Below are 26992 nucleotides of genomic sequence, written 5' to 3' on the forward strand. Positions count from 1 at the left end.
GACCTCAGGTCAAAGGTGGAGCGGCCCCAGGACATGGTGACTGGTGACCCCACGGTGGTGAGGCTGGTGGTGAGGTTCTACCGGAACGGGCGCGGCCAGAGTGCCCTGCGGGAGATCCTGGGCCGGGTCATCCAGGACGTGCTGGGGGACAAGACGCTGAGTGTCCACACAGACCCCGTTCACCTCTACAAGAGCTGGGTCAACCAGAGCGAGGCCCAGACCGGACAGTGCAGGTGAGCCACAGCCGAGGGGGAGCCCTCTGGGCCCGTGGCCCCGTCGGGTGAGATAAGCAGCCCCCCACCCCTGGGAATTAACATGGGCGGACCTGGCGCGCAGGACGCAGGATGAACACAGAGTATAGTGTGCGAGTGTGCCACTGCCATGTCCTGCTCACAAATGATGCGTCCGACGGGCCAGGAGTCGGGTCTGGACTCCTTATTGATGGGGGATGGCTGCATAGTCACGTTCCCGCTGAATAGACCCGTAAGGCCGCGAGAGCTGGGTTGGCCCTGGACACAAGGCCGGTGCTCAGGTGCCCGGTCCCCAGAAATGGGGCCGCCCAGGAGCAGCCCATGCTGGTGGCTTCTTCAGTGGTGCGTGGGCTCATGGGTCATCTTCCCGATCGTCCCAGCCACGGAAGACAAGATGCAGGCCTGCCGTGGCCTCCACCTCCTCCGAGGGGGCCTCCACACCCCATGGCGTGTCCATCTGTCCTGCGCTCGCCCACCCCCCACCAGCCTCTCTTCCTTCTTTCCCTTCCCCCCAGGTTGCTCCGTTCCCTCCAAGACCTTTCTCTTGTTCTGGCCTGGGCTGCCCGTGTGTGTGTGTGTGTGTGTGTGTGTGTGTGTGTACGCACGCGTGCGCATGTTCCTGCGTGTGTACATCTGCACGTGTGTGTGTGTGCGCACGTTTCTGCGTATCTGCATGTGTGCATGTGGGGGTGAAGAGCTGGAGGGCGCGGGCTTCGGGAGGAGGGGTGGGCGGGGCTCTGGCTGACACCTTGGCTCTCTGCCCACAGCCACCTCCCTTACGATGTCACCCCAGAGCAGGCCTTGAGCCACCCCGAGGTCCAGCGGCGGCTGGACATCTCCCTCCGCAGCCTCCTCGCCCTGACCGACAGGTTCCTGGCAGCCATCATGTCCTCTGTGGAGCACATTCCGTACGTGCCTCAGCCCCGCCAGGCCCCCGGGAGCCCCACGCCTGTGTCCTGAGCCCTGGGAGAAGGAAGGGGATTGCGTCTGTAGGTGGCCCATCCGTGACAGGAATCGTGACAACCAAGTCTAGCACGTCTGGGTGTCGCCGTCCCATCACGCGCTCCTTCCACACACGTCATTGCACTGGAGCCTCTCAAAACCCCTGAGCTACAGAGAGGGCAGGGATGCTCGCGTCCGTTTTCCAGAGCGGGGGGCGGGGGGGGCGGGGAGGGCGCAGAGCCGCAGGGAACGGAGCTGTACGAGCTGCTGGTTCCCGGCGGAGGCAGACGGAGCCCCTCCTCTGGTCCCTGCTTCCCCTCAGGTCCTGCTTCCAGGCCCTGCTCGGCCCCTCCCAGGGGCTCTGCCTCCTCCAAGCCTCCCAGGCTGTCCTGGGACAGGGTGCCCAGGGGACATGCTGAAGGGGCCTCTGTGGGGGATGGCAGGCCAAATTCCGGGCTCTGTGGTGTTTCCAGGGGACGCTGGAGAGAGGCACAGCCAGGGCCCTCGGGCCGGCCCAAAGCCTGCACACCAGCTTAGTGGGTGCTGGGTACTGAGCTGAAGGGTGACGGAGCTGGCCGTGGAGAGCAGGGGCCGGTGCACCACGCCTGGGCAAGTGAGGAGGCAGCAGTCTTGTGCGTTGGGCTCTGGCAGGGATGGTGGGACCACAGCGCATGCCCACTTTGTCCCCAGGTATGGGATGCGCTATGTGGCCAAGGTCCTGAAGACCACCCTGGCAGAGAGGTTTCCTGCCGCCTCGGAGGACGAGGTCTACAAGGCAAGCACCATCTGCCCCCCAGGCTCCAGCGCTCTCCTTTGTCCTCCCGGGGCCTGTGAGCCCCAAGACAGAGATGAAAGAATAGAAAACTCTGGGCTCTGAACGTGCCAGCGGGACGACCTCCTGCCCGCCCGCCCCCGCAGGCCTTCTGCTGGCTGGTGTGCGGGCAGCCTCGTCGTGAGCGAGCAGGGCGGGCTGGAGGGCTGGTTCCGGTCAGGCTCCTGCTCATGTTTCCACCTCGACCGGGTGTTTTGTGCAACATGATGGGGTTGGCCCGGGAGGTCCCCCCAGCCACAGGAGCTGGGTAATAGGACTGGGGCGCCAAGGCAGACCCTGGGGCATCCCTGGGATGGTTTCCTCTGCCCTCAGGTGGTCGGGAACCTCCTATACTACCGTTTCCTGAACCCAGCTGTCGTGGCCCCTGACGCCTTCGACATCGTGGCTGTGGCAGCGGGCGGCGCCCTGGCCCCCTCCCAGCGCCACACGCTCGGGGCCGTGGCTCAGGTCCTACAGCACGCGGCTGCGGGCAAGGCCTTCTCCGGGCCGAGCCGCCATCTGCGGGCCTTGAACGACTACCTAGAGGACACCCACATCAAGTTCAGGTCTGGGTCCTGACAGCCCGTCCCTCCTGTCCCCTTGTCCTCCTCTTGCCTTCTGTCATGCCCCACCTCCCCCTCTGGAGGCCTTGGGGAGCGCTGTGTGGAGGGGTGGCGTGCAGTTAGCAAGCCAGAGCGAGGATTGTTGGGGGGTCTGCCCCGGGGGGCTGGAGGGACAGGGTAGAGGGACTGTCAGGCACTGCAGGGGGAATGGACAGAGCACCAGGCGGTGCTGCCCGCCCACCTCACCCCTCCCACACCCTTCTGGAGACAGGAGGTTCATGTGCCGAGCCTGCCGGGTCCCAGAGCCGGAGGAGCGCTTTGCGATGGACGAGTACTCAGACATGGTGGCCGTGGCCAAGCCCGTGGTGTACATCACCGTTGGGGAGCTGCTCAACACGCACAGGGTGAGGGCCGCGGCCGGGGGTTGCTGGGAGGATGGGCTGGCCCTTGGAGGAAGGCCCGGCTCAGCCCCCATCTTCGGCGTGCCCTGACCTGCAGCTGCTGCTAGAGCACCAGGACTGGGTCGCCCCCGAGCACTGCGACCCCTTGCATGAGCTCCTGGAGGACCTCGGGGAGCTGCCCACCGTCTCCGACCTCATCGGTGCGTGCCGTGCTGGGCCAGGGAGCGGGGTGCCGGCTGGGGGCCGCAGAGAGGACACAGGCCAGTGAGCAGCCTTCTGGAGTTCTGGTTCCGTTGGGGCCGTGTGCTGGGAAGCCAGTCTGCACACGCCCCTCCCTCTCTGCCCCCCTCCTTTCTTTAGATGGACATGGGGACACCGGATAATAGGAAGAAAGGGGACAGATGGTGGGGGACCCAGTGCCATCGTGTAAATGGCTTATTAAATTGCGTAAGACAGATGGGGATGGCTGTGGGTGTGTTTGGAGTCTCTAAGGGTTTCTCCTACAGGAGATATGCAACAAGAGTGAAGTTCCAGGTCAGGGCTGGGGTGGTGACAGATTGAGAGTGGGGAGCTCAAGGCCCCAGGCTCAGGTGATGGTCAGAGGCTGAGCTCTGGGTGGCAGCCCTCTCATGGGTGCTGCTACGGGCAGCGTGTACACGACTCTCCTGGTCCAGAGGTGCCTGGGGAAGGTGGCAGGCCTGGCTGTGGGTCTCATCCCTGCCCCCACCACAGGGGAGGGCGTGGCCGCCGCTGGGAACGAGGACCCAGCCAAGCTGGAGGTGTCCCTGACCCTTACCAACAAGTTTGAAGGGGTGGAGACGGACGCCGGCGACACTGGTGCCCAGAGCCTGCTTCTGAGGTAAGTGCGCGCCGGCTGCTGGCACGGGCCCTCCACGGTCTTCCTGGGCTCTTGTCCGGGGGCGGCTCTCACTGAGGCTGCCTGACACTGCCCTTCCCAGGTCTCCGTGTCACCCTTGGCCTTGGCTCTGGGCTTTGGCTGGAGGCCGGGGGACACGTGGGGTGTGGGTAGCACGTGACACTGGCGTGTTGTCACTCCTCACGTGTGAGCTTCTGATCTGAGGGCAACCGTGAGGTTGGGGATGGTTTCCCATCTTTACACGCAGGACGGGTGGCCTGCCGGAAGTGAGGGTCAGGAGAGGGGCTTGGAGCTTCCTATCCCCGGTTCTGTGAGTGGGGCGGGGGGTCCCGGTAGGGCTAGCTGGCCGGCTAGGCAGAAGAGGAGCTGAGGTGCCAGCTGCGTCCTGTGCCAGGCGGGCGGCCCTTCCCCTCACCGGACTGCCCAGTAAACCAGTGAGGTGGGCCGTGGGCGAAGGCCTAGCAGGGTGGGGCCACTCGAGAGCAGGGCCAGAGCCGCCAGGAGGGAGGCGGCCATCAGCAGGAGGGACATCGCAGCTGGGGAGGGGCTCCCAGAGGACAAAGCATGGCCTTCAGCCTGGAGACTCAGGAAGACCGTCTGTGGGTGGGTGGGGGCCCATCCGGCGGGCGCAGGGGTGAGGCAGCTCCGTGTGTGCTCAGACATCTCCTTCCTCCCTCGCCCTCTGGACCTCTCAAGTGTCCCTGGCAGCCACAGCACAGGGCAGGGTCCCCTACCTCTCAGCTCCCCGCCAGCCCCACGTCAGGGCCTGACCCTGTCCCTCCGCTCTTCCCCCTCCCCTCCTGCAGCACCAAGCAGATGCTGGCGGACATCATGCAGTTCCAGCCTGGGGACTCTCTCCAGGAGATGCTGTCCCTCCCTGCGACCGCAGAGCAGGTGCGTGGCCTTGCTGCTCACGTGATGGGTGTTGCCCGGCCTCCAGCCCCGCCCATTCCTCCCCAGGACCCGTCCCCAGCCGGCCCCAAGCAGACACCAGGGACGGCCTGGAGGGGGTTCCTGAGCATGTGGAGGTCGGGTTGGTCCAGCAGCAGGAAGGACTAAGCCAGGGCTTCCCAGGGAAAAGGTGAGGCTTGCCGGCAGGTAGACGCTTGTCCCAAAACACGGGACAGAGGACAGGAACACGGGCGAACACCGGGGAGCCGGCGCAGTATTGGGAGGCGGCCGCCAGCGTGCATCCACGCTTCCTGCTGTGGCATCCATGAGGGTCCCTGCAATGACCACAGGCCCGTTTGTGTCTGTGACGCTGCCGTGGCTGTTCAGTCCCCAGGCACCCGCTCCGCCTACCCCCACTCCCCGAAGCTGGGCGGGGGGCCAGAATGGCGGAACCTCCTAGGCCCCTCCAGCTCCTCTGTCTTCCCAGGAAGCGGCCCACAAGCAGCTGACGGCCGAGCGGCAGGCGCGCGAGAGCCAGACCCCGGAGCCCCTGCGCCGGCACCGCTCACTGAGCGCACACGCCCTCCTGCCCCTGGCCGACAAGCGGCGGCGCGTCCTGCGGAACCTGCGCCGGCTGGAGAGCCTGGGGCTGGTCAGTGCCCGCGACGGCTACCAGGGTCTGGTGGACGGACTGGCCAAGGTAGCGGCCCGGGACTGTGGTCCGGCTGGGGTGGGTGGGTGCAGGGGCAGGCGAGCTGGGGGCGCTGGGCGGGGCATGGAGTGGGCAGGGCCGGTGGGGGCGCAGGTGCCCAGAAGGCCGGCCTCTCCCTGGCAAGCGCCGCCCAGACTGTCACCAGCCAGGGGAGGCCGACGCACCCCGCAGGGCCCTTTCTAACGGGAAGGTCTCAGGGAGGGGACCATTCCTGCAGCTCTGTTTTGAGCCTTGAACAGTTACTCCTCCGCGCGCGTCCCTTGAGGGTTTGGGCTGGAGTCCTTGAGCCGGCCTTCCTCCTGGGAGAAGCAGCTGTAAAATCGGCCTCTCCCTGCTTCTCCTGAAGACGCTCCCCGGGAGTGCCCTGGGCTCCCTCAGGGCCTGAGCTCTCCTGTCCCCCAACCCCAGGACATCCGCAACCAGCGCCGGCACCGGCAGCGGCGGAAGGCAGAGCTGGGGAAGCTGCAGGCCACACTCCAGGGCCTGGACGCCAAGACCGCCTTCTACGAAGAGCAAGGCGACTACTACAGCCAGTACATCCGGGCCTGCCTGGACCAGCTGGCCCCCCGCTGCACGTAGGCACCACCCGGGCCGAGGCTGCCTGTGACCTCTCACCCTCATGTGACCTTTGCCCCATTCCACCAGCTCTGAGTCTTTTTTTCTTTAAGATTTTTTAAATTACTTATTTATCTGAGAGAGAACGAGCATTAGCGGGAGGGAGAGGGAGCCCAGTGTGGGACTCGATCCCAGGACCCTGGGATTGTGACTCGAGCCGAAGGCAGACTCGTCACCGACTGAGCCCCCAGGCGCCCCTTCCACCAGCCTTGAAAGAACCACCATCCCAGGACAGCAGGGTCCCTGTCTCGTGTGGGCTTGGGCTTAAGTGCAGGCCCTTGTCCTCCACCAGGGAGGGTCCTTGGGCTCTGCTGTCCTTCCCGCAGACCCAGAGGACGAGTGTCTCGGGTGCGTAGATGAATTCTCTGTGGCCTTTTCGAATCAGGAGTTCTGGGAAAGGGAAGAAGCGGCCGGCCCTCCGTTACACCGCTGCCCAGCTGCTGGAGAAGGGTGTCCTGGTGGAAATCGAGGATCTTCCCGCCTCTCAGTATGTGTCAGACCCCAGCAGTGCTCCAGCACGGGGCGGGAGGAGGGGCTCTGGGGGCAGTGGGGTGACCCGCACAGTCGGAGACAGCCCACGGCCCGGGATGCTGGGGGCGCTTCCCGGAGGAGCAGGCATCTGATCGGGCCAGGCCGATGGCAGGTTGGTGGCGTGGCGAGCAGGGAAGACAGAGCGGGAGCACCGCCAGGAGGTCTGGGCTCAGGGACACACAGCGCTGTCTGGCCGCGCCTCAGTGGGAGGAAGAACAGGGCTGGGGTCCTGGAAAGAGGCACCGAGTCCCCATGTCGAATCCTGTCCCCGACAGCTTCCGAAACGTGATCTTTGACATCACCCCTGGAGACGAGGCAGGCAAGTTCGAAGTGAACACCAAGTTCCTGGGCGTGGACATGGAGCGGTTTCAGCTTCACTACCAGGTGAGGGCCGCCTGCTGGGCTTGGGGGTTGGCCCACAGCCCTTCCCTAGGCCTCAGAGGACACCAGCTCCACTCCGCAGCCAGTCGGTACCCTCTGTTCCTGAGCGGAAGGCTGAGGGGCTCGAAGCCCAAGCCCCTCTGCCCCCAGGCTCTGACGCAGAGCCCCTGCCAAGCAGCAGACCGACCGCAGGCTGGTGAGGTCAGAGCCGGACGGGTACCCAAAGCCCCAGCCCGTGCCCCTGCCCCCTGCACCCTGTGCCCGGCCCCAGAGCCTTATCCCGATTCTATAGACTTAGAGGCTGATGTGGAAGAAGCTGTCACAGGCCAGCACTCAGGGAAGCAGTGTTTTTTTTTTAAGATTTTATTTATTTGAGACAGAGAGAGAGAGAGAGCACAAGCAGGGGGAGCAGCAGGCCGAGGGAGAAGCAGACTCCCTGCCGAGCAAGGAGCCCGATGTGGGGCTCAATCCTAGGACCCTGGGATCATGACCTGAGCTAAAGGCAGATGCTTAAGGACTGAACCACCCAGGTGCCCCACTCTTTGGCCTTTTAAACAAGAAAATTGATTTCAAGCCTTTGTGCTTGAGTTCACATTTGATTAAGTCACTGTCCTCTCTTGCCCTTGGTGTCCTGCTCTGTGAAGTGGGGTCTCGGTGGTCAGGGCCGCTGCGTGGACGCGGGAGGCTCCAGGCTGAGAGCTTTCCAGAGACTGGGCCCCCGCCAGGAGCCCTCACCCCTGCCCCCCAATGCCCTCTCCCCAGGACCTCCTGCAGCTCCAGTATGAAGGTGTAGCTGTTATGAAACTCTTCAACAAGGCCAAGGTCAATGTCAACCTCCTCATCTTCCTTCTCAACAAGAAACTCCTGCGGCAGTGACCAAGGCCTCTTCCCCTGCTCGGTGCTTGTCTTGACACTCAACTCGCTGCACACTTCCCTACAGATGCCAGGGCTCAGGATGGACCCCCAGGGCTCAGGATGGGCTGAGCTCCAGGGTCCCACCCCGCCCCCCACTGGGAGGAGCTTGCCTACCTGGCCACAGCTAGGGTCTCCTGCTAACAGCTAACTGGAGCCTCGCCCCAGAGTCTGGCTGTGTGGCTGTTAAGTCCCAGACCCCTGCTCTCCCCGCAGGAGGGCATGAAGTTGGGACTAGCCCTTTGCTCGGGCTGGCCTCTGGTCCCTCGTCTGCTGCCGCCTCACCGTGGTCACCCCAGTATGACACTGCTGTGGGCCCCGTTCCCTCCGCCCTTCTCCCTGCACAGCCCCGCCAGGCACCTGCTCCCTCCTGCCCCTGTCCCTCGCTCCCAGGACACCCGTGGATGCCTGATGGCCCCGGGCAACCTCCGCTCCCATTCCTCTGTGGATGGTCTGTTCTCTGTGCGCCCCTCGAGTATTTCATGCAGCTTTAATCATAGTTTCAATTCTGGCACTTTTCTGAGCTCAGAGTTGTTCCCCATATCTGCACCAACAGTGCCACCAGCGCCTCGTGCCGTGTCGGTTGGGGCGCCTTGGGTCAGAGGCAGGAAGGGCCCCCGGTACGTTGAAGACTCTGTCCATCCACTTCCGACGGTACAAGGGGCGTCTCTCCCCCTCGGGGCTCCGGCCCCTGAGAGCTGACTCTTCTGGGCAGTTTCGGTCCACCTGCATTCTTGCCCGCCCCCCCCAGCCGACTTCCTGTCCCTCTGCTCCCGACGTCACTTGAATAAAAGCAGCCATCATCCCACCGCTGCTGTTAGCGCTTGGCTTCATCTCATGGGGAGTAGGCCCCCGAGCCCTGGGACACCTCTCCCCTGAGCACGCGGGGTCCCTCCTGCGTGGGCCTGCTCCGCCAGCCTGTGCTCCCAAAAGCTTCCCGAGCTGTGGCCTTTCTGCCTCCCGCCGCTCCCCCGGGGGACAGAGAGGAGTAAGGAAGGAAGGCTCAGGTTCCGGAGGGCGACTAAAGCCGAGAGGAGGAGAAGCGGGTCCCAGTTCCACCCCGCCCGCTCTGCACACACGTCCCCCAGGTTCTTGTCCCAGTCTCGCCGCAGCAACTTAGTGTCTGGCTTCTGCACTCTGATCAAATCCCCTCTGCGTGACCAAAGCCCCGGCCCTGCCTCCCGGCTCTCAGGAGACAGGCAGAGTCTGGGGAGGAGGGGAAGGTACAGAGACACCTGCCCCAGCCTCTGAACCCTGAACCCCTGAGAAGCCCCTAGCGGACACCCCCAAGTTTGCCTGTCACTCAGATCTGTCTTGCCGTCATGTCCTCTCCTTCCGAGACATGTCGCGGCAGAGACTTCAAGTACTGCCTTGCTCTGGGCGACAGGGACACACCATGGTTCCAGATTCCACACATGAGCAGTCGTCACTGAAAATCTCACCCTCCACCAACGGCTCCAGCACCGTCCCTCTGAGACACCCCCCAGTGATCACCTGGCCTCCGCCACCCACACCGGGAAGTGGACTGTCACAGCAGCTTCTGTCCTTGAGGGCCTGTCGTGCCCTGGGTGTTCATACATGCTCACTCTTCACAGCAACCCCAAGAAGGCAAGCTGCGGCTCCCCTTGGAACTGAGACCCTGAGGTCTGGGTGACCCACCAGCTCCGCAACAGGCAGTAAAGGGCAGAGCAGGCCTTTAACCTCGGGCCTGCTCCGTCTGCACTGACACTCCTCCGGAAACTTTCTCTTTTCCGAGAGAAACATCTCCACTTCCTTCAGCCCACTGCTCAACCTGATGAGCGTCAGGGCCTTCCTAGCTGTGGATGGCCAGTCCAAGACATGGGCGCTCAGCTTCCCTGGCGGAAGTCCAAGCTCTCGGGAGGACGGTCTGACACCAGGGACGTACGTGCAGTCTGCCAAGAACGAGTGGTCTCTCTACCGAATGTGAGTTGGGACAGCTGAATATCCACAGAGACAAGCCGGACCCCTACCTCACACCATATACAGACAATGAAACAAGTCATAGACCAAAATGTAAGAGTCAAATTCTTATAAAACTCCTAGAAGAAAACCTAAATGTTCATGACTTCAATCAGGCAATGATTTCTGAGGACACCAGAGGCACAAGCGGCAAAAACTAGGTAAAGCGGGCTCCAGCAAAGTTAACAACTTCAAAGGACACCTTCGAGAAAATGAAAAAAAAACAAAAACCCACAGAAAGAGAAAAGATAGTTCCAGATCATGCGTCTTATAAGGGTCTTGCTTCTAGAATGTCTAAAGGGCTCTTATAACTCGAAAAGACAGCCCAATTAAATGGGCAAAGAATTTTAATGGCCATTTCTCAAAAAAAAGACACACAAATAGCTAATAAGCACATGAAAAGACCCTCAACATCATTAGTTATTAGCAAAATGCAAATTAGGTTTTAATGAGTTAATCGCTGGATGCCCCTGGGGATGACCGAGCTATTGACAAGGGTCCCGTGAGGAGGGGGACGGGTTCTAGCTCCTGTCTGCTACGGTGCTTGGAAGAGGGTGGGGCCGCTTTGGAAAACAACCTGGGATCTCTGCAAAATGTCAGACCTGTGAGCCAGCCCTTCCCCCTCCCATGTATGACCCAAGAAAATGGGAAGCCCCGTCCACATGCAAGTCTGTACACAGATGTCCGTCAGCCTTTGGACGGGCCGACAGACGGCGGACAGACGGCGGACAGACGGCGGCAGCGCCTCACCGACGGAGCCCTGCCCAGCCACAGGAAGGGACGGCCCCACGTGAGCCACAAGGCAGAGGAAACTCGAAAACACGCAAGGCACAGGTCAGACACGGCAGCACGTGGGTGTGATTCCATCAGACGGACGTCCAGGCTGGGCAAATCCACAGGAACAGAAAGCAGAGCAGGGGTCTCCAGGGTCTGGGGAAGGGGGAGCATCGGGTGACAGCACGGGGGTGTGGCTTTCAGCTGGGGCCGCGGCTATGTTCTGTAGTGGAGGGGGGGCTGCACGACAGCAGAGTAAACCCACCCCATTGTATACCTTGAAAGGGTGAGTTTTATGCATGTGAGTTGTGTTTCAAGAAAGCTGTCACTTTGGGGCGCCTTGGGGGGCACAGTCGGGTAAGCGGCTGCCTTCGACTCGGGTCATGATCTCTGGGTCCCGGGATCGAGCCCCACGAGGAGTCTGCTTCTCCCTTTACCTCTGCCCCTCCCCCTGCTCACTTGCTCTCTCTCTCATTCTCTCTAAAATAAGTCAATAAATAAATAAATAAAACCTTTTTTAAAAAGAAGAAAGCAAGCTGTTATGTTTTCAAACCACAGGAGCACACACCAGCGAGGACGGCTTCCCAGCAGCACGTGTGGCTGAGGGCAGGGAGCCGGGTGTCCATCGCGGGACCGTGTGTGTGGTCACAGTGATCTCAGTAGAGCGACCCCACGACGGCCCCTCACACAGCCGCAGGAATGAGAGCCAGGTGTGAGGTGCTGGCGTGAAAAGCTGTCCATGGCGTATGTTTGGAAGGACATGTGAGAACCGAGGCAGGGGTCCCCTTTGGGGAGCAGGGATGAGGGGGCAGCTGTTTCCACGCTGTGATTCCCGTAGGCTTCTGTCGCTCTCGGGGGAGGGGAAGCACACTCACGTGGCCTCCAGATCTGTGGTGTGAACACCCAGAGGAATGACCTGTCCCTTGTCCCAGAGCTGTGGCCCCGTGGCCACCCACAGACGTGCACAGAAATGGGGGCAAGTGTGCCGGTGATTCAACCCCAAAGCTAAAAACTGAAGATCGAGTTTGTATGTTATGGGTCTTTTTTATGTCATTTTTCCAGTAACTCATTTTTGTGGCATTTCACAAAAAATACCAGCCCAGGAGCACCTGGCTGGCTCAGTGTGGGGAGCAGGCGACTCTTGATGCTGGGGTCGTGAGTTTGAGCCCCGCGCTGGGCCTGGAGCCTACTCAGAAATGTATACCTACCTACAGATCAGTCCATCACAGGGTGGAAGTTTCTGGAAGGTGTCTTTCACCACAGTGGGTCTGAGGCTGCTCCCGGGGGCGCTACAGAGGAAGGAGGGCTGTTGGATCGCAGGGGGTGCTGAGTGGCTGTGCAGATCACCTGTCCGGGTGGTCTTAGTTTCTGCTGCATTCCTTCAGCCATGAGAAACATTTTTCCATGTCTTTAAAATTTCTCCAAAAACATTCACGTCTCTAATGGAGCCCATATATCTAATGCAGTTAACATCCATGCAACGGTAAGCAGCTGCTTCCCAGTTTCACTATTAAAGCCTGGAACGGCCATCTGTGTCCGAGAGCTTTCTATTTCTAACTTATTGCCTTAGAATAGAAATAACGAGATCAGCGAGCAGGAGCTTTTCTTTAAAGACGGTTCGCTTATTTAAGTCATCTCTGCATCCAGTGTGGGGCTCGAACTCACAACCCTGAGATCAAGAGTCCCATGATCTCCCGATGGAGCCAGCCAGGTGCCCCAAAGAGCATGAACTTTTTTTTTTTTTTTTTTTTTTTTTTGACAGACAGAGATCACAAGCAGGCAGAGAGGAGGAAGCAGGCTCCCTGCTGAGCAGAGAGCCCGATGCAGGACTCGATCCCAGGACCCTGGGACCATGACCTGAGCTGAAGGCAGAGGCTTAACCCACTGAGCCACCCAGGCGCCCCGAGCATGAACTTTTAGAAAATTACTGTTTTTTAAAATAAAAAAAAATAAAAAAATAAAATTACTGTTTTTTTCCCCCCCAACTATATATTCATTGTAGAAAGTTTGGGGGAGTAAGAATATTTCATGATACCATTACAAAATGATGACCACTTATAATATTTTGATGTCTTTTCTTCCAACCATATTTGTAACTAGAATCATGCAAAGCATATTATTTCATACCTGTTTATTTCCATCTACATTGAAAACACTTTGCCATCTTAAATGGGCCATTCCAGGGGCACCTGGCCCTCTCAATTGGTAGAACAGGTGAGGTGACTCTCGATTTCAGGGTTATGAGTTCGAGCCCCAAGTTGGGCATAGAGCTTACTTAAAACAACAGCACCAACTGGGGTGCATGGGTGGCTCAGGGGGTTAAGCCTTTGCCTTTGGCTCAGGTCATGGTCTCAGGGTCCTGGGATTGAGCCCCGCGTCCGGCTCTCTGCTCAGCAGGGAGACTGCTTCCCCTCTGTCTCTGCCTGCCTTTCTGCCTGTTTGTGATCTCTGTCTGTGTCAAATAAGTAAATAAAATCTTTTAAATAAGTACATAAAATAGCACCACCAACAACATCCCAACCACCTAGATAGATGGTTTGTGTTTTGAGGGAAGAATGCTGTGCAACAAACCCTTTGTGGAGGTCCCTTCCTTTGGGGAACTGATGCCCCTCCCTCCACACAACTGTACAGCTGACAGCAGATCTGCCTCCCACCGCCCAGGACCGTGGGCAAAGGACTTCTTTCCCCTGGGCCGTGGGAACTTGAATTCGGAGGGCGGCACCCAGGAAGGGAAGCCCGTTAAGGCTGAGTCACCCACTCGCAGCACCCTGTGGAGAAGGCCACCAGCTTCTGGCACTAGGATGCCCAGAGGGGTCAGACTGTCATCTCCCCCAGGTCAGGTCACCCCACCCCACCCCAGCCACACGCGGCACCTCCCAGCAGCCCCCCATTGGCTGATGTCCTGGGCCCAACGCTTCCCCGCGGACAGATCACTTCCTGGTCCGTCCTTTTTCCGGAGCCTGTGCCCGGGTGTGTTTCCTCGGACTCTCCTTCCAGAAGGGAAGTTGCTTCGTCAAAGGGTGTGCGTTTATAAAGGGTCTTCTCACATGTGGCCTAGCGTCCAGAAAATCTGCTCCGGTGAACACAAAGAGGGCACCGGAGGGGAGAGAAGATGGTGCACGCCCTGGGGCCGGACGCCCCGGGTTCTCCGGTCCGGAAAGAAGCCCAGCCTGACCGGCTGATCGCGGAAACCTGCCCAGGCTGGGCCTGAGAACCTCCGCCGCGGCCTTTGTGCTCTGTCTCGGTGTCTGTCTCTGAAAGAAATAAATAAAATCTGTAAAAGTAAATAAATAGAAATAAAATTAAAAGTACGGCTTGCCGATTGTGGTAGCATGACCGGGACACTGGGACGGGAAGACAACATCCGCGGGACACTGGGGGCTCGGAATCCAGGTGGGGCTTCAGTGAAGACGAAGATGTTGATACCGGTTTCTTAGAGGGGCGCCTGGCTCGGTTGGCTGGGTGACTGCGGGGCTCGATCCCAGGACCCTGAGACCACGACCTGAGCCGAAGGCAGAGGCTTTAACCCACTGAGCCACCCAGGCGCCCCTGGTTTCTTAGTTTTGACAAAAATACCACAGAAACTCCAGGGTTAACCTGAGGGAAGCTGGGTAGGGGACCACGGGAACTCCCTGCACTGTGCTGCGACTTTTCCGTAAATGTAAAACTATTTCAAAATTAAAAGTTTATTTAAAACTGTATTGCACCAATTCATAGTCCCGCTGGAAGGACACAGTAGTCTTACCACAACCTTGCCAGCAGCAAGTATTTTTAAAAATTCAGTCCTTCAGCAAATATTTCTTTTTCTTTTTTTTTTTTTTTAAGTTTTATTTATTTCAGAGAGAGCTTGAGCAGGGGGAGCAGGAGAGGCAGAGGAGGAAGCAGACTCCCCGCTGGGAAGGGAGCCCGACAAGAGCCTCGATCCCAGGACCCTGGGATCACGACCTGAGCCGAAGGCAGACGCTGAACCAACCAGGCGCCCCTGACAAATATTTCCCAAGTGCCCTCTAGTGCCAGTCCCTACCTCAGGTGCTGGGATCCTTAGGTGCTGGGGTCCGGGAGCGAAGCAGACGTGGCCCAGTGACAGCTGGCTGGTGAAGACGGATACTCCACTGTCAGAAGCGATAAGCGCGGGGCGCCTGGGGGGCTCAGCGGGTTAAGCCTCTACCTTCAGCTCAGGTCATGATTCTGGGGTCCTGGGATCGAGCTCCAAACCGGGCTCTCTGCTCAGCGGGAAGCTTGCTTCCCCGTCTCCCACTCCTCCTGCTTGTGTTCCCTCTCTCGCTATGTCTCTGTCAAATAAATAAATAGAATCTTATTAAAAAAAAAAGGGGGGGGGAGCAATAAGCGCTTTGGGGGAAGGAGCAGGGGACCAGGCGCGAGTGGCGGAGACGAAGGGACGGGCTGCACTTCCCACCCGTGCAACTAGGAAAGCCTTCCCTGAGGAGACATCCCAGCCCTGCCTCAGGAGGAGGAGTGGGAAGCCGTGTGCTATCTGGAGAAAGGTGACAGTCAAGGCCGAGGGCCACCCTGGCACCCGCTGGTGACAGCCTGCACAGACGGCCCCAGGCCACACAGACACTCTTGCTCTGAGTTTTGGGGGAGCCCGGCCCTGCTGCTCAGCTCCCCGCGGGACACAGAAGGACACAGCTTCCCCCGTGTGAAATGAGCCGATTGGAAAAAAATGAGGGTCTCTGTTGGTTTTAACCTTTTTGATGATGAATGAAAGTAGCAGATGGTATTCTCGAACAGCGACGTCACACAGTCCCCGCTTCCCTGTGCTCTTATCGAGACATCAGCGCTCCCGCCACTGACCGGTGATGTCGGTGCCCCTCCCCTCGAATCCGCCAGTTGGTCATTAGTGACAGCAAGGTTACTGTGACTTCTACAGCAATGACACCACAAATGGAGGCTGCGACTTCCACAGGTCCTGGGACGGCTGCTTTCGGGAGCCTGCTGCCACGCCATGAGGACGCCGGGGTCCCGCGGAGAAGTCAGGTGTCGGTGTCCTCCTGCCCTTTCCTGCTGATGCCCCTGCGGACACCTGGCCAGGTGAGGACGGCTCTGCGGGGTCTCTGCCCACACGAGGGGCCCAGAGTCCGAGCCGCCCCCCTGCTGAGCTCAGCCAGGCCCAGATCCACAACCAGAATCATCCCCTTGTTATTGCTGTTTTGAGCCACAGGTGGGTTTTCTTAGATTTATTTATTTTTATTGGGGGGAGGGGCAGAGGGAGAGAGAACCTTAAGCCGACTCCCCGTGGAATGCAGAGCTCTACACGGGGCTCGATCTCATGACCCTGAGATCACAACCGGAGCTGAAATCACAAATGAGGCTTGGCCAACTGAGCCACCCGGGTGGCCCTTGAGCCACTAAGTTTTTTGCTTTTTGTTTTGCGTTTTTATTTTTTTAAAGATGTATTTATTTATTTATTTGACAGAGAGAGAGATCACAAGTAGGCAGAGAGGCAGGTGGGGTGGGGGACGCATGCTCCCCACCAAGCAGAGAGCCCGATGCAGGGCTCAATCCCAGGACCCTGAGACCACGAACCGAGCCGAAAGTGGAGGCCCAACCTACCGAGCCACCCAGGCACCCGAGCCCATAACTGTAAGAGCGAAGCTGAACATCTTCACTATTTTTATGTAATATATTTTTAAAGATCTTATTTTTAAGTAACCTCTACACCCAATATGGGGCTCGAACCCAAAACCCTGAGATCAAGAGTCACCCGCTCCAGCGACTGAGCAGCCCAGGCGCCCCCATTTTTATCCACTACATTGAAGTCTTTTCACACCACGATGCCACATCCTTGACAGGGCCGCTTTTTCTCTTTCCACATAAAAGTGTGAAAACAGGACGAGGCCATGGATGGAGCTACCAGAGATCCCTCAAAGCCGGCTCAGATCTACGAACAACGCGTTCCAGCTAGAGCTGTTCAACTAACGTGCAGCAGGTGTTCAAGGAACATCTGTTAAATGAATGAATAAGGCTGTCCTTGGGGGGCGGGGGGTGGAAATGAGGGGACGTTGGTCAAAGGTCACAAACTTCCAGTTGTAGGAGGAGTAAGTTCTGGAGACAGAAGGCACGGAGCGGTGATTGCAGTTAGCATCACTGTATCATACACTGGGAAGATGCTGAGGGCAGGTCCTAAATGTTCTCACGACGGGTGAACATGGTAACCATCGCACCAAGAGAGGCATTACTTAAGCCTACTGCAGCGCTCATTTCTCTTTCTTTCCCTGTATCTATGTATCTATCTTTTGTTACACTATGTAACATGTTACACTCTGTAACCATTACATAGTATATCACATTATATTATATATTAACTGTTACACTATGTAACAAAAAATATATAGAGAGAGATCGTTACATTGTATACCTTAAATTTATATAATGTTATGTCAGTTATAGCTCAATAAAGTTGGGAAAAGAATCATAATTCTGTCCTCATTTCTGCGCCTTATTTATTTTAAAAGATTTATTATTTATTTATTTGAGAGAGAGCACGTACGAGAAGGGAGAGGGTCAGAGGGAGAAGCAAACCCCCTGCTGAGCAGGGAGCCTGATGTGGGACTCGATCCAGGGACTCCAGGATCATGAGCTGAGCCGAAGGCAGTCGCTCAACCAACTAAGCCACCCAGGTGCCCTCTGCACCTTATTTAAACTAGAACCAGCGTGGGGTGCCTTGCTGACTCCGTTGGCAGAGGCTGTGCCTCGACTCTTGATCTTGGGGTTGTGAGTTTGAGCCCCACGTGGGGTATAGAGCTTACTAAAAAAAAAAAAACTTAAATAATAAATAAAATAAAATATCACCAACCTGGGGCGCCTGGGTGGCTCAGTGGGTTAAGCCGCTGCCTTCGGCTCAGGTCATGATCTCAGGGTCCTGGGATCGAGTCCCGCATCGGGCTCTCTGCTCAGCGGGGAGCCTGCTTCCTCCTCTCTCTCTCTCTGCCTGCCTCTCTGCCTACTTGTGATCTCTCTCTGTCAAATAAATAAATAAAATCTTTAAAAAAAAATATCACCAACCTAATGTAATATGTTCATAAAATTCAGATGCATTTCAATATTTTCCCCAAATCCCGATCTATCAAACCTTTCATTATGAGGGGCTTACAGCAAAGCTTTACTTGGCTTCTCTTCCTTTTTTCTTCTCTTCTGTTTCCTATTCATCAAACCAAAGAATGTATCTGTCATCTCCAAGGACTCAAGGCATACGTAGGAAGGCAGGTGAAACTTCGCAGCGCCCCATCTTCTCTAAGGGGAAGCCCTGTTATGTTTTGGTGAAGATCCTTCCGGGCCTTTTCTCCTCATGTTCATGGTCATGTTCTCAACATGTTCACCAACTCACTGTGGCAGAATCTGCTCTCTTCCGCAGGTGGGCGGGACATGTCCTATCACACCTGCTCCCCCACCAGGTGGGGGCTCTGTGGGACCCCTGGGCGGGCCCCGCGACTGTCTCACGAGTGTGGCACAGAAATGATGTGGGGTCGTTCCCAAGGCTAGGTCCTAGGAAGAAACATTGATCCCCCTTGGTGCTCTATGTAGGACACATAACTTCTGAGTCCTACACCACTCCTAAGAATACTGGCTACCGGGGCGCCTGGGTGACTCTGTTGTTAAGCGTCTGCCTTTGGCTCAGGTCACGATCCCAAGGTCCAGGGATTGAGCCCAGCACCGGGCTCCTTGCTCGGCAGGAAGCCTGCTTTTCCTCTCTCACTGCCCCTGCTTCTGTTCCCTCTCTCACTGTCTCTCTTTCTGTGTCAAATAAATAAATAAAACCTTAAAAAAAAAAAAAAAGGGATTCTGGCTACCTGGAAACCCCTGGGCCGGGAAGAACACAAAGATGGGACTAGGAGAGACAGGATCATAGCTTTGTCTGGACCCCACCTGTCTGAGTGTTCCCAGCCCGAGCGCCAGACACATGAGGAGGCCTTCACCCTGGCCCCGTCAGGACGCAGCCAGCCAGCGGGAAAAGCACCCGGCCACCCCGTCACTCCCCGACCCTGCAAGTTAACACGACACGCCTGCTGTTCTGAGCCGCTAAGTTTGCTGAGATGATGGTTTCCCTACTCATACGTGCCTGATTTGTGCAAGTGGCCTAGTCTGGCGTACACTGCTCTGAGACGGGCTTTGTTCCCTGGAAGTCAGCTCCACGTCCAGTGTGGGACTCGAACTCATAACCCCAAGATCAAAAGCTGCATGCTCTCCCGACCGAGCCGGCCAGGTGGCCCTGAGACTTGCTTCTTCCATCGGATAATGTGTGTCCAGAGGCTGTGTGTCCCCGCGCCGGCCCCATGGCTTGCTCTGCAAGGCTGTCTGACGTTCCATAGCAGAGATGTTCCATCACAAAGCACGAGGTCTCTTCTGTCTGGGGCTGGGTCCTCAAAGGGAGGCTTTCTTGGGAGCCCACCACAGTGTGTGAAGTGAGTGGAAGAAACTGCGGGGCTCCCCACACCCCACCCGCACTAACCTCCGTGGCGGGAGGGCCTTGAGGAGCTCCTGGCTATCGAGGACATCTGTGCAGGTCTCACCTGGGCAAAGAGACTGTGCACAGAGCACCGCAGCGACGTGGCCCGTCCTCCTCTCCCCTCCGTTTGACATGTAATTGACAGGTAACTGTAGGGAGCTGCAGACGTGTGACAGACGGACTCGGTCTCTGTGCCAGTCGTGAAGTGGTTGCCGCAATCAGTCCAGCAAACCCCCATAAGCACAAAGGCTCAAATGCACATTCAAATCACCTGTGCCTTTGGGGAAACGAGAGTTGTGCTTGACAGGTCAGCAGCACAGTTCTGGGCAGTTCTGACCACCTGCCGGCCGGGTCCGCACGTGCCCGAGGGGTCCAGAGTGGCCCACCCCAGCCCGCTCCCGCCTTCTTCTCTGACCTTCCAAGACGCTGATGCGGGTCAGCCTGGAGCGGTGAGGATCGAGCCTCCCGATGCCCCAGGAACCTCCTGTTCTCTGCAGTCTTGGGACTGCTCTCTCCAAGATGCCTCCCAGTCCAGGCAAGGCCACCGCAGTGGGCCGCGAGCGGGGGTCTACGGCTGAGCTCCGCACGGCGCACACAGGAAGTCATGGACGAGCAGGTGGGGAGTCTATTCTCACCGTTCTCGAACTCCCATTCTCTGGTCTCCATGCTTAATCCCTGTGTTACCAGAGGAACGAGAAGAAAACAGGCGCTGGCAACTGTGCCCCTCTGTCACCTGTTGTAATCACTCATCTCTCCACCAGAGGACGCTCTTTTGGCCCTTTCTGGACAACTCTGGCTCCTCATGTGATTTCCCCACTGCCCGGCCAGAGAGAAGGACACACCTCAGACATTCCACGAACCGCCGTGAAGCTTGGGGCTCCCCCAGAGCACAGCTGGGGCCCCACCAACAAGTCTGCATGGGCCCTTCAACTTGCCCTTGGCCACAGGGGATCTTCACCTTCTGGGTGGATGGGAGAAGGGGTTGGTTGCAAGGCACCAGACACATATTGTTCGGCTTTTCTTTTCTTTTTTACTTTTTATTTAATTTTTAATTTTTAATTTTTTTTTTAAAGATTTTATTTATTTGACAGAGGTCACAAGTAGGCAGAGAGTCAGGAAGAAAGAGGAGGAAGCAGGCTCCCCGCTGAGCAAGGAGCCTGATGTGGGGCTCAATCCCAGGACCCTGGGATCATGACCTGAGCTGAAGGCAGAGGCTTTAACCCACTGAGCCACCCAGGCGCCCCTCTTTTCTTTTTTAAAAAAAGATTTTATTTATTTATTGGACACAGCAAGAGAGGGAACACAAGCAAGAAGAGTGGGGGAGAAAGAAACAGATTTCCCGCGGTGGGGCTGGATCCCAGGACCCTGGGATCATGACCTAAGCCGAAGGCAGACCCTTAATGACTGAGGCCCCCAGGTGCCTCATCGTGTGCCTTTTCTGTCGTAAACTCTAGGAGTATCCGCTTTCCACTATCACTGCAGAAAGCCAGGATCAGAGAGGGCCAGTGACTTGCTAACGGTCTCACAGCAAGAAGTGGCTGAGCTGGGGTGGGACCTTAGGTCCACCCGGTCCAGCCTTCTCTGCTGGCTCTCGCTCAGCCTGAGCCGCTCTGAGGCCACTGTGTGAGCTTGGGGCTCTGAGGGCTCTCTTTTCTTCATTAGCACTTGAAACACCGAGTCCGTGAGGATACCTCCCCTCCATGCGCACTCCTGGGCCCAGCGAGTGTCCCTGTGACCCTTGACGGGGCAACAGACAGGCCTGGCTTCGAACCCAGAGCCCCTTCTTGCTGTGTGCCTATGAACATGCTCCTTAACCTCTCTGAGTTTCTGCTCCATCATCTGTATGAGGAGGACAAGAATTCTGTGACAGACGGGCTGTTCATTGTACGATGATGAGAAAAGCGTGTCTTGGGCCTTGCAGAGGGCCTGGCATGACACAGAGATGAAAACGAGCCAGGCTCGTGCCCTTTATCTTCCGTTTTCTCTCTTTCTCCCTGGATCAGCTATCAGGAGGCCCCTAGGTCCTCCCAGCAACACAGCCCTTAGGGGCAAGTCTGGGGTGTGGAACGGGCAGCTGGCGACTTCCCAGCCCTCCCGGAGGGGGTCCCTGCAGAAGTCGAGGCCCACGCCAGCACCGACGGCAACAGCTCCCAAACGGGTCAGCATGCGTGCTGCCTGCCCCTGGCCACTTCCCCAGGGCCCCAACATAGGGCCACAAATGCTCACCCCACGTGGGCGCTCTCTCTGGTTGGGAGCTAAGCCCATGCTGGGCCACGGGTCAAGAGTGGTGACAGCCTGTGTCCGCACCGCGGACTGCCCGAGCGTCTTCCTCAGCCTGGCAGAGATGCAGCTGGATGGGGAACACGACCTCTGTTAGACTCCGGGCCACCTAAAATACACGGAAAATAACATTATAGAAATACGTCAGCCTTGAGAACACTCGGACCACTTTCGGGCGGCTTCTCCTCCGGGGCTCCTCTCTGGCACCAGGCCCCCCACCCACCCAGCTACCACCTGCAGTCCCTGCATCTCCACAGGGGCCCCTACCCTGTCTCGGGCAGGGCAAGCCCTCCCCTCCCATGACCAGGGAAAGATGCTTAAGCATCTTTCCTTCTTCCCCCTCCCCGGCCCTGCCTGTCCTCAGAGACAGTCCCACGGGAGCTACGTGGGCTCAGCATCCTGGAGAAGGACAGCACGCGTACACTCCCAAAGACAACACACTTACTGGGCGACAAGTACATCCCTCCTGTGCCACTGGCGTGAGGACGGTGGGAGAGGGAGGCTTGAGCTCTGTCCACTCAGCTCCTTCACCTGCTCCCTGCCTCCCCGGCCCCTCCCATGCCCTCCAGGTATACAACCTCTGGTTGCTTAGCAACAGCCAGCTTCTTCCCCCTAACCTCAGCATCGCCCCTGTAGCTCTAGTGGGGGTGGGGGGTAACCTGGACTTTAGAGGAGCTCCTGCCAAGGAACATGTGGGAACAAGCCCCCAGATAGCCGAGTGAAACCCAGGGTGCTCTATGAGCACTGCGGTCCCCACACTGACTCTCGGAAAGTCCTGTCCCAGCATCTGCCAGCCTGCTGCTTTCCCCTCCCACACTGGATGTCCCCTCTGCCATTCTGCCCTGGGTCTCTGGGTCTGCCCAAGTGATCGCTTCCTCTCTTGGGGCTCAAAGCTCTTGTCCTCCTGTGACCCCACCTCCTCTGGCCTCTGTCTCCCGGGCTGTCCCAGCCTCTCCGAGGGCCCCTCAGCCTCTCGGCAGGCCCCTCAGCCTCTCCGAGGGCCCCTCAGCCTCTCCCAGGGCCCCTCCTGCTCAGAGGCCCATCACCTGCACCAATCCCCTCACTCCCTGAGTTGTCATAGCAACTGTGCCCCCACCCCCCAGTTATTACCTTTCTAGGAAAGGCCTGTGCAGGGGAGGGGGGTCACAGAACAGCTCCCCACCCCCACCCCAGGGTACCCAGCTTCCCCATTTGCCTGCCCTGGACTTGTTTCCTTTTTTTTTTTTTTAAAGATTTTACCCATTCACTCGACAGAGATCACAAGCAGAGAGGCAGGCAGAGTAAGAGGGGGAAGCAGGCTCACGGCTGAGCAGAGAGCCCGATGTGGGGCTCGATCCCAGGACCCTGAGATCATGACCTGAGTTGAAGGCAGAGGCTTTAATACACTGAGCCAGGCGCCCCATGGACTTCGGTTTCAGTGGAAACTGACCCTGAACTTGCGGCCAACCAGAAAAGCATTAGGCCCAGAAAAATAGTCCAGAGGCTCAGGGGACAGTCAGGAACCCGCCTCACCCGGAAAAGCCCCCCCAGCCTCGGCAGACAGGGTACCCTCAGAGGGCACAGCGTCTTCCTGTCTGCGTCCACCTGGCTTGACCTCTTTACCTGCACTTCCTGCCCCCCACGAAGTCCTGGAAGCTGGGGTCTGATAAGAGGATCTATGGGCTAAGAACCAGGACTAGGAAGCAGTCATCAAAGGGTCCACTGAGGGCAAACACTTCCAGAGTCAAGGGAGGTGGGTGGGGCCCAGCTCCCGGGCAGGGCAGGCTGGGAGGGGTGCAGGGGGAGGGCCTGAGGGAGGCCCAGGGAGGGAGGCCCCGGTCCTCCTTCTAGCAGAGGAAGCAAGCGAACAGCAGATGGAACTTTCAGGCAGGAGGCCTCACTGAGTGACCTCACTTAACCATGTGCTCTGCTCGGATGGCAACCTGGCGAGCCTCCCTGCTCTCCTGGGTCCCCGAGCCGGAGAGCTTTTTATAGTTCATTCCCCAACTTGGGTTTGAATAATTAAACAAGATGGACAGAAATAGCAGCTGGACAGCAAAGTTGGGTTATTTTGGGGTTTTCTGGAACACAGAGTGCTCCTGGGCAGCGCCCTACCCCTGCAGGGGGCGGAGTCAGCACTAAGGCTGCCTGGAGATTCGCGGGGACCCACCCGTGTCCCTCAGGGTTCCTGAGTTGGTCTCCCCCACTTCTTCCCTGGTCTTCAAGGAAGGAGAGGGCTCCCAGGGCCCCTAGCTCACAGCTCCTCCCCGGGGAGGAAGTTCCTTCGGTTGCCTGTCGGCCCTTCTACTTCAGAGATGGTGACAGATACTGAAAATCAGATCGATAAGCCACTTCGAGACAGGCTGAACCCGGATGAGGTGGCCACTGCCCCTCTGGCCAGCGAGCTGGAACCAGGTGGTAGGAGGTCTCGTGCCCTTGCCCCTCCCCAACTAGAACTCTGGGGGAACTGAAGTCTGGGGTGGGGGATGGGAGTTCAGAGCAGGACAGGGGGACTGGGGCCGGATGAGCTTGGGCTCTGGAGAGGAAAAGGCCAAAGACAGCCTCGTGTCTGGGCTAAGGAGTCCTGAAGGGGCAGGAAGCTCTCCTCCTCCAGCTCCCTTTTAAGGGGCCTCTGGCCCTGGCAGAAGCCCAGCCCGGGTTTCCTGGGGCAGGGTCCTAGCACCCGGGCTGGGGATGGGGAGAGGTGGGGAGGCCCCCTCAGATCTCCCCTGCAGACCAGTCATTTGCGGCTGGCTTGCATAATACTTTTGGTTCAACCACAGTGACTAGGGCCTCATCCCAACTCCACCTTGAGGCTCTGCCACGGAGGTAAAAAGACCCGGGGCACAGAGGGGGCATTTGTAAAGTTTTTCTCCTTGGGGCAAGCACTTCGAGGCTGGGTTTGGAGGTCGGATTTCAGGAAATACTGAAATCATTCATTCATTCGTATTTACTCATTCAACAAGCATTTTAAAGCCACCAACTATGAGCCTCACCCTGTGTTGGTTCTGGGACTAAATGAGTATGGCGGGGGCCTTGCTCTCCAGATGCAGGCAGTTTAGTGGGGAGATGGGCGTCCTAAAAGCTGCTCCCTCCCACTGCGGAGTGCTGGAGTGCTTACATGAGACAGGTCCTATAGGAGGGCTCTGGGGGCTCTCCATCATCAGCGTAGTATACGGTCCAGCAGCATTAACCCCATGTGACACCAAGCAGAGCTAAGATGAAGAGACTTGTCCCAAATCCTTCAGTGAGAAAACAGTATAGAGGGAATTGGAACCCATGTCTCTGTGATTCTGAGGTCTGTGTGCCCTGTGGTCTCTAACTCATGGAAGGAAGATGCAGGGTCGTTAAACGCCACCAGTGTTCATGAGAGTGAGGCCATCTTTCTGCCAGTACATGCTAACCTGCCACGTGGGGCAGTCAGGGAAAGCTTCCTGAAGGAGGCGGCTTTGCACTGGATCCTGCGGCTTCTACAATTACCAGACACCTGTCCACTTGGTGCCGGAGATACCAAGTGGACGGGTATCTGTGTCCAAGAACGAAGTCCTTGCACTGTGGGCGAGCAGGGCAGAGAGGAAGGAAGGGCTCACGTTCTAACTGGGCAAGTCTTAAATGTCAGTCCTTTACCCTCAGAGCTGTTCTGCGCTCCCAGGCGCAAACCCCGCACTCCTGGGGAACCTGGAGGAAACGCCCGGCTCTCCTGCTCTGCGAAGCAGCCGAGCTCCTACCTGTCCTGCCTGCATCCCTTCCTGTGGCAGCAGATTTCCCCACCTCTCATCTCACTCCTTTCTCAAGGCCAAACTCGGAACAGCACCCGGCAGGCCGAAGGCGGCTGGCCCTTTAAGGCCACCTTCTTCCCCCCACGTGCCGTCTGGTTGGGCTGGCGACGCTGACGCACGCATGACGTCAATGGCAGCTGGCGGAGTCTGGGCACGAGGAGCGAAGTTGGGATGGGGGTGGGGGGGGCGAGAGCGAGAAGGCGGTTCATTTGCATTTAAAGGGGCCACTCCCGAATCAGTGGTCAGGGCGCTAAAGAAATGTGTATCTGGCAAACTTACTGTCCTGGGCTACGGGGCAAGAAAAAGGCATGGTACAGCTGAAGTCGAAGGTGACTTGAGCTTACGATGTCAAGTTTGTCCTTCCGCGGAAAGGGAGAAATAGTCCGTTGGTGCCCGGGCTGGAAGCACGTGACCTGGAGGGGGCGGATGGGGGGGGAGAGGGAAGGAGGGAGGAGCTGGGGAGCCGAATGTCAGGCTTCGTTTCAGCTGCCCCCACCCCCACATCCTGCCCACCCTCTCGCAGCTGCCACCACATCCTGCCCAGCCTGGGGCAGCGAACTCTTGAGGGGGGGCACGGACTGAGGACCCGGCTTTGGCACCCCTTTCCTCCCACCTTCAAATCCAGGGTAGAGCCTCTGCCCTTTGCCCCAGGCCTGGCCCCAGGCACCCTGGCACGGAGCTTGGAGCCTGCCTCTGCCAGCACAGCCCTGACAACTCTGTGCTTAACTCCGCCCCCCCCCCCCCATTCCTGGCCCAGAGAGGGACTTGTCTGGGCCAGAGCCCCCCATCCCTGGCTAGCACAGAGTTATCGGTGGACTAATAGAGGAGGTTGTCAAGACAGTTTTTATAATAGTCCCCAAAATACACGGACATGCACGGATTCCTGTAACAGACATTGCTGAGTGCCTTTAAGGACAGGCCCAGTAAGGCCCTGAAGTCCCAAAGCTGGTTGAACTGCTGCCCTCCAGGATCTGGTGCCCTCCAGGAGCTCAGGATCTGGTGAAGAAGAATAAACTGGAAACCAAAAATGTCAGTCCTGTTTGGTGTGTACTGATGAGGCAGCCACATAGAGTGGAGGGGACTGGACTCAAAGAGGGGTGCGGGGTGATGCATGAGCCCACCCAGAGACAGTGGGGTCTGACAGCCCCTGCCCTCCCCGGCACACAAGATGGAAGGCATGGGGAGAGACTGAAAAACTGGGAGGAAGAGTACTCAGCCCAGTAGAAGGGATGGGATGGGTGGAGTGGGGGTGGGGGCGGGGTGGGGATGGTCCTGGGAGACCCATGGAGCAGCCAGGCAGAGGCGGGAATTGCAGGCAGGAAGCGAAGAAGCACTTGGGGATGAGGAAGACCTTTCCAAGTAAAGATGGATTAGGGTGCTTGGGGAGGTGTGACTATAGGGGAGCTGTTGGTCCCCCTTTGCTGTCGAAACTATGAAAATGATACTGTACAGAGGAGTTACCCACCTCTTAGGACTTTGGTGGGTACCTGTCTGACTTCTCGGGGATTTCATAGCAACTTTGGTCTGTAAGATGACGTTTCTTGACAGAAGATGGGGTGAGAATCAGAGGGGCAGAAGGAAAAACTGAAATCCAGGCACCTGAGCTGCGAGGGTGTTTTTCCCCTAGAGGATTCTGGCATGGGTAGTGCAGGGGCTAGAAGAAGAAGATGGTATGAGTCAGTTTCAGGAAGTCTTTACTATAACCTAACTTCCAGCGACGTTACCCCCTAGATCCTTTCTCAGCCCTTCACGGAAATCAAGACCTCATATTTGCTATTTTTCCTTTCCGTGAAGTTCTCCCTACAAATATAAATACGTGTAAATTCTATCTTGCTTGTAATGTCAG

At 57.9% G+C, this 26992-nt stretch overlaps 1 protein-coding gene and 1 long non-coding RNA gene across 3 annotated transcripts in view; one reads left to right on the top strand and one right to left on the bottom strand.

Annotated features, from left to right (window-relative positions):
* IQGAP3 (IQ motif containing GTPase activating protein 3) overlaps positions 1-8695 on the top strand; it is a 34007-nt gene extending 25312 nt beyond the window's left edge. The window contains exons 26-38 of the mRNA XM_059413656.1: positions 9-233; positions 1019-1159; positions 1884-1968; positions 2338-2570; positions 2839-2971; positions 3066-3168; positions 3701-3827; positions 4652-4739; positions 5224-5436; positions 5857-6023; positions 6449-6550; positions 6870-6978; positions 7738-8695. Coding sequence (XP_059269639.1) covers positions 9-233; positions 1019-1159; positions 1884-1968; positions 2338-2570; positions 2839-2971; positions 3066-3168; positions 3701-3827; positions 4652-4739; positions 5224-5436; positions 5857-6023; positions 6449-6550; positions 6870-6978; positions 7738-7851 — 1840 coding nt within the window. The 3' untranslated portion in view covers positions 7852-8695. The remainder of the gene's footprint in view (positions 1-8; positions 234-1018; positions 1160-1883; positions 1969-2337; positions 2571-2838; positions 2972-3065; positions 3169-3700; positions 3828-4651; positions 4740-5223; positions 5437-5856; positions 6024-6448; positions 6551-6869; positions 6979-7737) is intronic.
* Positions 8696-11687: 2992 nt separating this feature from the next.
* LOC132025854 (uncharacterized) lies at positions 11688-25221 on the bottom strand. 2 transcript variants are annotated; one of them, XR_009406720.1, is made up of 4 exons: positions 25096-25221; positions 21335-21497; positions 14666-14933; positions 11688-13895 (listed from the first exon to the last, which is right to left on the bottom strand). It is a non-coding gene; the product is annotated as an uncharacterized LOC132025854 (long non-coding RNA). The 2 variants fall into 2 exon arrangements; XR_009406719.1 differs by lacking the exons at positions 11688-13895; positions 14666-14933 and adding an exon at positions 17467-19783.
* Between the last annotated feature and the right edge of the window lie 1771 nt (positions 25222-26992).

The sequence above is a fragment of the Mustela nigripes genome, chromosome 10, assembly GCF_022355385.1.
Source record: "Mustela nigripes isolate SB6536 chromosome 10, MUSNIG.SB6536, whole genome shotgun sequence".
NCBI lineage: Eukaryota > Metazoa > Chordata > Mammalia > Carnivora > Mustelidae > Mustela > Mustela nigripes.